This window comes from Idiotropiscis lumnitzeri, chromosome 1 (genome assembly GCF_059441095.1).
Source record: "Idiotropiscis lumnitzeri isolate Australia: NSW breed Sydney's pygmy pipehorse chromosome 1, RoL_Ilum_1.0, whole genome shotgun sequence".
Taxonomy (NCBI): Eukaryota; Metazoa; Chordata; class Actinopteri; order Syngnathiformes; family Syngnathidae; genus Idiotropiscis; species Idiotropiscis lumnitzeri.
Window position 1 is genome coordinate 23,679,487 of NC_142391.1, and position 10,444 is coordinate 23,689,930.

Here is a 10,444-nt window from a genome sequence, read left to right on the forward strand (position 1 = left end):
AGTCTTTTTCTATTTTCAGGGAGCTTCCCTTGCTTGTCACTGAACAATTCAATCCACCTAAAAAAAAAAAAAAACATTGATGCAGTGAATCAACCACTCAATTGCCAACCTTTTTTTTCCATTCATGAGAATGTTTTTGCATCTAGTTTGAAATGTCTTCACTGCAGATTCTTGATTGCAATATGCCAGTTCATTAAATGACTTCAGTCAATTCTTGTGTTTGTGTCGCTTTTGGCAGTAATGACAATTCTAAACTTTGGCAGCTTTTCTTAATTTCTACAACATCAAGTGGAGGGCAGGGGGAATCAAAATGTTGCCTTACTAACTTTTCTCCCCTACTTGATTAATTGACCATCTGCAACCTAAGCAGACACTCAAATTTGACCTCAATAAGTCCCTAAATGTAATTAAACATTCCTATATTAAATATACAAATGCTTAATTCTGCATGGCAGTCGTGTACTTTTTAGTCTTTGGTCACAAATAAATGTGTGTCTGGACTGTGGAGTTTCAAACTACCCGTCAAAGGGTGAACTTAAACGCATTTTGAGTCATCAGTTTTGAAAAATGTGTTTATGAGCAAAACCCTTTTGCCCCCACCCTTGCCTCCTAGCTAAGTAACATCATTACACACGCAACTGGGTAGCACCAAAAAAACACTTTTGATGCCATGGCGCTATCATATCAAATCCAAAGGGTAAGCAGAGCTGCAGTGTTAGCACAATCAGGAACTTTTCTAGCCAAGAAAAACAATTGGGTACCACCTCTCATCCCGCTCAAAATAGAAACCTGCATGATTCATTAGAAAGGGGATCATAGAATAGACAACTGATATAAAATAATGAAATACCAATGCTTTATATGGTTATTTTTACCAAGTAAAAAACTGTGTTGTTGACTGATTTTACTGAGCTCCTGCATTTGAACCTGAAAAACAGTGAAAGAAAAAAATCATTTAATTTTATCCAACTTTGTGTTTAAACAAATTTGAAAAAGTTGGAAGTTTTTTTGTTGTTGTTTTGGCTGGAAGGGATTCCAACTGGGAGATATTGATTATTGTTTTGACTCTGAAATGTACTTAATTATAAAACTAAAATGATTGACGAATGATGCTAGGTTGTAAAATGACTGTTTTTTGGAGGAAAATTTTGCCGTGTTTTGTAGCCAGACGGGGCATGTATTCACCTCCAATAATTCCTGGAGACATTGTGAAATACGAATTCTAAATATAGAATTTGGGGCTTGGAGGAATTCTATAAACGGGAAGTATTCATTCAAGCTTAAAAATGTAAAAGTAAAAGTAATGGTTTCAATCAAAACTACCTCAACTATAAAAGTAGAGGCAATGCAAGGGGAGAAGAAAAAAAATAAAGACAAAAGCTTAGGCCACGACAGAAGATTTTATTGGTCACCTCTCTAAAAAAATAATTAAAAAAAACATTTTTCTAAAAACCATAATGGCTATCTTGTTTTAAATTTTTAATTCATGGCTACCTCTTTGAGTCCATTAGGTTAAAAGTAAAAAGTACACATATTTGCGTGGAAATGTAAGTGCTCGAGGTAAAAAGCGGGTGGGAAAATAAACATCTTCGTAACGTTACAAAGTATTTGGACTGAGTTACTTGGCATCTCTGATTGTCAAGAAAACAGTTGGTTGCTCGTTTACATTTCCAAGCAGCAAATCAGCCATCGCTCCGCATTGACACATTCAAGATGGTGGTACATTTACGTACCATTTCGCTCCAAAGCGCTACCTTGTTAGCTTTAATTCTATGATCTTATCTGCCGCCATAGAAGAAGAAAAGGCGGAAGTTGGTCAAATGGCGGACGATAGACAATCAAGTGAAAGTTTGTAGTCGTCGTGTGCTTGCGGTCGTGAAATGAAAAACAAAACGAACAAAAAAAACTATAATACAAAATAATAATTAATGACCATGGCATCGTATAAGGAGCAACTCTGCCAAGTGAATGAGCACCAAGAGCAACTCGACGCCGCTGTCAAGGCACCGATCGCGCTGTGCGTCCAAGGTCTGTCCACATGTTGACCACTCTTCCGATTTTTCGCGACTAAAGTTCGCCCACGCTCGCTGGCAATTAGGGATCCATTTCGAGACGTGATGGTGTGAGTAGAGTCGAAAGAAACACAACCGTTCACGCACAGCTGGCTGCTTTCGTCACTTGTGCGGATGTAGAGCAAAACACAAGTGTGTGCTCATTATTCGTCGTAAAAGAACCAACATTGATTGTAGGCTCAGGGTCGTCGCCAGACTGTTACAGAGCATTTAAATCGGATGTGTTGGAGGAGGCTAAAGCATGCAGGGGACATGAGTTTTCTCATGTGCACTGACGCAATATTGTTGCTCAGAAAATCTTTACCTGGAGTTCTGCTTACGTCACATAGTTAATGCGCTTCTTGTGTTTTTTTTAAATGGCCCTTTCTTCATAAGTCGCCAACTGGTGAAGCTTTATTCATGTCTGTTGCTTTTCCAGCCTTGCGAGGAGAGGAGGGAGGGGGGGGTTCACTGCCCCATGGCCTTAAACAAGAAGAAGAGGAGCCACAGCCGCCACACGTGAAAGGCAAAGAGGAGGGTCTAGAGCCTCCTCATGTTAAGGAGGAAGACGAGGATCTGGAGTCCCCCAATGTTAAGGAGGAAGAAGAGGAGGTTGATGTCAGCGAGTTACCACTGACTGTGGTCATTGTTAAGTGTGAAGACGACGAAGCCGAACCATCCGAGTCGTCATATTTTCCTCATCACAGTCCAAATGGAGGAGCAACACCGGAGGAACTTTTGGCGCCGCTGTCAAACAGCGACGACGAGGAAGATGCGTACGAGGAAGGTGACGGCAAGCAGTCAGAAAGCTCTGAAAAGACAACTGACCACGTGGGTCCGAAACCGTTTGAGTGCTCGGTTTGCGCCAAAGTCTTTTCTTACAAGTGGAACTTGAATGCACACATGAGAACACACACCGGAGACAAACCCTTTAGTTGTCCAGTTTGTGGTAAAAGTTTTCCTCGAAGAGGAAATATGGTGCGACACATGAGAACGCACACAAGTGCAAATCCTACCACCGATGCCGTCTGTGGTGATTCGCCAGAGGTCTTGTTGATTGCGCGTGCAGCGACACAAAAGCCTTTCGCTTGCTCTGTTTGCGGCGAATGGTATTCTCAGAAGCGCAGCTTGAAAATACACATGCGGACGCATGCCGGTGAAAGACGCTTTAGTTGCTCACTCTGTGGTGAATGGTACTCTCACAAGAGCAGCTTGAAAGTGCACATGTGGGCGCACACGGGAGAGAAACGCTTCAGTTGCTCCATTTGTGGTCAGTCTTTTACTTACAAGCACAATTTGACCTCACACATGGCAACACACACAGGTGAAGCTTTCACTTGTTCCGTTTGCGGTAAAAGTTTTACTTGTAAGCAAAATCTGAATAGACACATGAGAACGCACACAGGAGAAAAACCTTTCGCTTGCTCTGTTTGTGATAAAATCTTTTCCTATAAGTCAGCTTTGACCCAACACATGAGAACGCACACAGGAGAAAAACCCTACAGCTGCTCCATTTGCGGCGACAAATTTGCTCAGAAGGTCACTTTGGTTGCACACGTGGCGACGCACACCGGAGAAAAACCCTTCACTTGCTCTATTTGTGGAAAAAGATTGTCCTATAAACACGGATTGAAATCCCACATGCAAACACACACGGGAGAAAAAAGGCTTTGTTGCTCGGTGTGTGGGGACACCTTTTCTTCTAAGCCCAGCTTGAATATACACATGAGAAGACACACGGGAGAGAAACCTTTCACATGCTCAGTTTGTCAGAGAAGCTTCTCTCATAAGAACACTTTGACATCACACATGCGGACGCACAACAAAGATTAAACATTTTCATTTTGTTTTTCTACTGGGGGCTGTTTCAGCTTTCGGGTACAATAGGAGAAAATGTGATCTATCGTTTGAACGAATTGACATTATTATGTATTTCCTGTATCTGCTAACAAAAGAAGTTGACTGGCATAAGGAGAAGTTGCTCTGTATTGTTCTTTATCCGCACTGCCCGTTTGTTAAATGAATAAATTGTTACATTTCCAACATGTCTTGTTTCTTCCTTGTTGCTGAAAGACTGGAAAAATTTGTTCGGGACTGGAATAATCTGTTCCGTAACAACAAACGTATCCAGCATGAATCAGCCATTCACTAATTCTTCGGACTGTTTAAAAGAACCGTCCCGTCATGTGTACTTTGAACAGTATCAACGGCCAGTGACGCTGGTAACACGCGCAACTCTATTATAATAACCCCTTTTTTCAGTAGTGACTAATCCTCAAAAAGTAATCTGATTACATTTACTTGGCAAAGTCATGTTTCATTACTTTAGAGCAGTCAAATATATTATCAAGCAGATCATATGCACCTCACTAGGATAGTGCTGTCAACTGCTTCTTGCGTGCAGCAGTGAGAAACATTTGACTACACTTGGATATGAAAAACATCTTTTGATGCCGTTCACTTGCGTGCGTGGAACAAAATTCTGAATTATCAAATAAAAGATGAGACACGATTCCTTGATAAAAACACAGACAAGCAACTTTAGAACACATGAGAAAGGGGAACTACAATGTTTACACCTTGAAGTGAAGCTTTCTAAGACTTCAAAATTTAGCATTTGTGTCTGGGAGAGTGACGTCACTGATGGGCTGTTTCTACACGTCAACGTGAATAACGATGTAGGAAGGAGAGAGAGATTTGTGCTTTTAAGATGGAAATTTGGGTCAGCTCAAAAACTGTAAAGGTTAGTTGCTGGGCTGTTGACAAGTTGTTGCCTAGCTTCAAAAACAGTACCAGAAAAAGAAAACATGCAGCACATTCAAGCTTAAAGGTACACAACCTGGTCAGCGTCACATGTTAGTGTCAAGTGGTGACATGAACGCCAACAGTTTCTCAGCAACTTCGAAGATCATTAATTTGAACTAATGTGTCCTTGCCGTTGACCAAAAGGGAGAGCAAAACGAATAGTTTGCATTTAACGGAATGACGACAAAACAAGTCTAACTTCTTTGGTCTTTACGACACCCACAGACAGGTTAGCTTACGTCACGGTTAAGGTAGCGATACGAACACTTGTTTGGGAATCGTAAGAATGTGATCGTGAACATTTCAATAGAGATACGTAACGTAAGAAGGGGTGGAATGGTTTGCAAAAACCTTCCGAACCGTGAATGAGGTGTTTCTGTTCGCATGCTCACGCAATACGCGAAACCCGCTCCAGAGGGCCAATCGGAAGGTATTAAATTCCACATTATTCTATCATTTGTTAATTCGTCAGTCAGTCATGTCATTGTGGCATCCGCGAACCAATCACACACCCATACGACATTCTGTGACTCTTTTCAGCCAATGTCGACATAGAGGAAGTTTCTGTTATAGCGTTCCGGGCGTCACGTGACCATCGCCCGCGTGTATCGTTTTTTAAGATGCCACGCAGTTGGAACCGTAAGCGGTAGTTTATCAGTCAATATTATGACTACGTGAACTTGTCTCTCATTTTGATAACAAGGACATAATAGTGGATAGGTTGGAACATTAAAGATGCAACACGAGTGCTTTTTCAACTACGTCGACGGCAGATTAAATTGGTGAGTCCTTGCGATCGTACAACAGCTCGGAAGGTTACGATGTTTTTTTTCGTCTCTGCCTCGCTGTAGAACTGGCAGACTTTAGGGGACGCTGGCTTGCGCAACGTACGCGGTAGAGAGCGACCCGCGGGCTGGAGGAACAAACCGCGCGAACGCGGGCGCTACAATTTAATTGGTTCTTCTTCCGGTGTCCTGTACAATGCTCGCTTATTCTTTTGCCGCCAGTCTCCCATTGTCAAAGTGCTTCCTCAAATAAGTGACATGTTTTTTACCCTGCTAAACAATGGCCTTGTTTGCGTTTAGCGCAGGGCATTGTGGGATGCGTCGTGTTTTGTACGTTTTGCACTTGTTTACTTTTTACATGTTATTGTAATCTGAGCAAGTATTGTTACCGCAAGTGTGCACTCCGTGTACTAATTTAGATAAGTGTAGTTGTTTGTCATATCAGTGCATACTATTAAAATATCAATATTTTTTATTCATAGATGTTACTATACTTTATACAAAGTGTAGTGTGTGTATGTTGGCTATTCTATTTGTTAATCTGTATGAAATGCATAAGTATGTGTGCTGATTTGTAAATAATAATAATAATAATAATTCTCAGTTAACCCCCTTTACCACTGAGCTGTGAACTGCTTGTGTACAAAGGCAACGAATATTGCATTCACGTCAGAGTTTATTAATTGACGCTGTTCGCCAGACGTTCATTAGCAGTTTTAGTGAATTTTTTTTCTTTATGATACAAATTGTATGCCCAAAAATAAAAACATTTTATATTTACATAGCAGCACGGTGTCCCGACTGGTTTCCCGACTGGTTAGCACGATGGCCTTACAGTGAGAGACAGCAGCGGTCGTGGGTTCGATCCCGGCTCCGGCCTTCCTGTGTGGCGTTTGCATGTTCTCCCTGCGTGGGTTTCCTCCGGTACTCCGGTTTCCTCCCACATTCCAAAAACATGCATGGCAGGTCGATTGAACACTCTAAATTGCCCCTAGGTATGAGTGTGAGCGCGGGTCTCTGTGTGCCCTGCGATTTGCTGGCAACCAGTTCAGGGTGTCCCCCGCCTACTGCCCGAAGATAGCTGGGATAGGCTCCAGCGACTCTAGTGAGGAGAAGCGCTACTGAAAATGGATGGATGGATATATTTACACAAAATTCTCTTGTACAACAGATATTATACAGAATTCTTTTGTCCAGCAGTCTGCTTTTAAAATAAGTAAGAAATACAAACAAAAAGTGCAATAAAATGAAATAGTTTCATTACACTACGGCCTGAATTAAAATTAATTTGTTGCACAACAGCATATGAAAAGTGCTTTGTTACAGCTCCAGCTGTTGTGAAATGCGCTATATAAATAAAATAGTATTATGTTGTATTGTATAGTAATTTCACATAGCCTTTACACACCCTAAAACGCTGGAAATAAAATTCCTTATGGACAGATATCATTGAAATCAAAGGAGTGCTGTTCTAGTTTTTCTAAACCACGTCTTTAATGACTAGCTGCTAATTTAATAACAAATATAGTACTGTTTGGCTCATGAATGTGTAAACGTGACTCTTGATATCAATGCCGGACTAATTGTCGCTAAATGAATCTTGAATATTGTGAAATGGCAGGCAAGCTTAATTCTTTTCAAAACCAACTTTATTCACAAACCACTGCAGCAGATTACATTCCTAAAAAAGTGAATGTTTAAATTTTCTTTGAATGAATATGAAGCTTGCACACAATGTGGCAACTTGTTTCTCCTTGAGAAATTAAGAAATAAAGCATCTGATTTAGACAAGCGTTCATTAGCCAGAGACCAAACCTAGAAAAAGCACTTCGCCCCCAAAATATCAGTGGGCGAGATTCTGCTCTGAAAGCTAACAAGGCACTTAGCACCTTGCGATCTTGAGGTTTTGTATTTTCTTGTGGCCGTCACTTGGCTTAGGCAGGGAGCGCTTGCGGTTGGCACATTTGGAAGATTTCCACCTACGACTGGATGAGATGGGTTCTGGCAAATCCTGCTCATCCTCTGCTTTGTTGTTTCTGCAGGTGCTCATTTAAATTGGACCTGTCCAGTAGCTTTCATTATGTTATTTTGCCACAACCTGAGCAACTATATGTTTTTTCTTTTTATGTGTGTTTTCATGTCTTTTCAAATCGTACATAGTAGAAAAGCTTTTGTCGCAATGTGAACAAGCAAAAGGTTTTTCTCCCAAGTGTCTTCTCGCGTGTCTAATCATGTTTTGTTTCACGGCGAATTTTTTACCACAAACAGAGCAACTGAAAGGTTTTTTCTCCGTATGCGTTCTTGCGTGTATATTCAAGTCGTAGTTGTTATAAAAGCTTTTACCACATGTAGAGCAACTAAAAGGTCTTCCTCCCGTGTGTGTCCACATGTGTACTGTCAAACCGTGCTTTAGCAAAAAGCTTTTACCACAAACGGAGCAAGGAAAAGGCTTCTCTCCTGTGTGTCTTCTCATGTGTATATTCAAACTGTGCTTATAAGAAAAACTGTCACCACAAACTGAGCACCGAAATGTTTTTTCACCCGTGTGCGTCTGCATGTGTAATTTCAAACCGTGCTTATAAGAAAATCTCTTTGCACAAACTGGGCAAGTGAAAGGTTTTTGTCCTGTGTGGGTTGCTGTGTGCGCAACTAAAGAGACTTTCTGAGCAAATTTATCACCACAAATTGGGCAAGTGAAAGGTTTTTCTCCCGTGTGTCTTCTCATATGTACGTTCATGTTTCCTTTTCGTGAAAAACTTTCGCCACAAATGGAACAGATGAAGGCTTTTTCCCCTGTGTGCGTCTGTATGTGCACTTTCAAACTGTGCTCATCATAAAAACATTTATCACAATCTGAGCATGTGAAAGTGTTTTTTCTTGTGTGTCTTCTCATGTGCAAATTTAGACTCTGCTTGTAAGAAAAGCCGTCGCCACACACTGAACATCTAAAGGGTTTTTCTCCCATGTGTGTCAGCATGTGAGATTTCAAACCATGTTTATAAGACAGGCTTTTGCCACAAATGGAGCAAGTGAACGGTTTTTCTCCTGTGTGGGTTGCCATGTGTGCCACCAAAGAGGCCTTCTGAGAAAATTCTTCATTACACATTGAGCAACTGAAAGCTTTTTCTCCGGTGTGACTTCTCATGTGTACGTTCATATTTCCTTTTCTCGAAAAACTTTTACCACAAACTGAGCAGCTAAAGGGTTTTTCTCCTGTGTGTGTCTGCTTGTGTTCATTCAAACTGCTCTCGTAAGGAAACCTTTTGCCACAAACTGTGCAGCTAAAACGTTCTTTCCACGTACCACGCCTCCTCCGCGTTTGAGATAAATTCCTGTTGTTCAAACCTGTGTCCTTTTGTGACAGTTTCAAGTGTTCATCACCTTCTCGGTCTGAATCGCTCGTGTCTTCTGTGTCATCACTATGTGAGAGCGGAGCTATGAGGTTGTAAGGGCTGCCGCATTTGTCGCCGCCCGCACTGTGGCCATCAGTTGCTTCTTCGCCTGCTTCGTCTTGGCCCTTGATGATCACGATGACAGTTAGCGGCAACCCGCAGACCTCCTCTTCCTCTTTGATATCGGTGTGCTGAGGATCTCCCTCTTCCTCTTTGATGTAGGCGTTTTGAGAATCCTCCTTTTCTTCTTTAACAAAGGCGTGCAGCTCCTGCTCCGAATTGTAGCCCCCCACAATCAGCTGCTGGACGTCTGCATGTCACAAGCAACACAGTTTAACTCAAACAATTAATGCATGTAATAAATATAATGTAGCCATTCTGAAATGTGACCCTCCAGCATGCAAGTGATCGAGAGTCACATGGCAGTGTTTTAAGCTACAGCCCTAACAACATTGACTGTGAGAATGATCCATTTTCAGTTTTGTGGCTCACAGACAAGAAAAATAAGTTCGCTTCTCAGTTGGAATTTATGTGAATTTCTTACCTTAACGAAGCTGGACATAAGCTGTTTCGCATAGCAGTTTGTGCACCAAAATTAACATTTTGCGCCTCATTAAAATATCTCTAGTTGCAAAAGTGAGAGTCAACTCCCATCGAAAAAGCTTCGCTGGGCTGCGTGACTCATGTCACACACCACAAGTTGGTAGCTTGGTGCTACGGACGCTGCACCGACTAGCAAGCAACCAGCTTTTAGCGGTCAGCTGCTGCGGATAAAATATGTGGCGAGGTCAATAAACAACGCCTCGGTGGCAGCGAGTAAGCGACATTTCTAACGGCTATCGGGTTTAACACCAGAATGAAGTGCTTGGGAGATTTTCACCGACATCAGGCTGGAATCATATTCGACAATAAATAATTCATGCTTATTAAAGCAAAACGATCCTACAGTTTACTCTCGTTGCATGTTGATATTATATTCTATTTGGCGAGAGCCAGTCCTTTGACTTTATTGATGCAGGGCAAAACATGAAAGCTTAGTGACATGACCAAACCTTGGACGTGGGACCCGCTGGGAGGCAAAAGATTGGCGCCCTGCTGGTGTCGTTCGTTCTCCTCTGCCAGACGACAAACTTTCTCCTCGGACGACGCCATCGTTCTCTCAAACCGAAACGTGGCGCAACAATCTGTTTCTTTGAGCAGCTACGAGTAAACGGACGGACTATTTTTTTCTCTCTCGTCAACTTCCGCTTTTTCCTTCTTCGATCTTGCCATTACGGCACTCGACATAGGTCGCCACCTTGCGACGGTATTGAAGACTAGACCAAATTAGGGCCGTGGAAGAAGAGACGTTAGGGGTCAGAATGGCTTTCGTCTTTATTGTAAAGGACCGAAGCAGCGAAAACATAACATT

General features: G+C 41.9%; 2 protein-coding genes across 2 annotated transcripts; one reads left to right on the forward strand and one right to left on the reverse strand.

Moving 5' to 3' along the window:
* The first annotated feature begins 1,810 nt into the window (after positions 1 to 1,810).
* Positions 1,811 to 4,094, forward strand: LOC148343839 (uncharacterized). Its single transcript, XM_088290312.1, has 2 exons — positions 1,811 to 2,028; positions 2,491 to 4,094. The coding sequence occupies exons 1-2, from the start codon at positions 1,929 to 1,931 to the stop codon at positions 3,882 to 3,884; spliced, it is 1,494 nt and encodes a 497-aa protein (XP_088146438.1). The 5' UTR covers positions 1,811 to 1,928; the 3' UTR covers positions 3,885 to 4,094.
* Positions 4,095 to 7,159: 3,065 nt separating this feature from the next.
* Positions 7,160 to 10,318, reverse strand: LOC148343840 (uncharacterized). The gene is made up of 2 exons (XM_088290287.1): positions 10,086 to 10,318; positions 7,160 to 9,343 (listed from the first exon to the last, which is right to left on the reverse strand). The coding sequence occupies exons 1-2, from the start codon at positions 10,183 to 10,185 to the stop codon at positions 7,725 to 7,727; spliced, it is 1,719 nt and encodes a 572-aa protein (XP_088146413.1). The 5' UTR covers positions 10,186 to 10,318; the 3' UTR covers positions 7,160 to 7,724.
* Between the last annotated feature and the right edge of the window lie 126 nt (positions 10,319 to 10,444).

Excerpts from the sequence above, each read along its gene's own strand:
- LOC148343840 (XM_088290287.1), bottom strand. The coding sequence starts at position 10,185 with ATGGCGTCGTCCGAGGAGAAAGTTTGTCGTCTGGCAGAGGAGAACGAA. Across the intron at positions 9,344-10,085 it reads CAGCGGGTCCCACGTCCAAG|ACGTCCAGCAGCTGATTGTG; the intron begins GTTTGGTCATGT and ends TGTGACATGCAG.
- LOC148343839 (XM_088290312.1), top strand. The coding sequence starts at position 1,929 with ATGACCATGGCATCGTATAAGGAGCAACTCTGCCAAGTGAATGAGCAC. Across the intron at positions 2,029-2,490 it reads GATCGCGCTGTGCGTCCAAG|CCTTGCGAGGAGAGGAGGGA; the intron begins GTCTGTCCACAT and ends TTGCTTTTCCAG.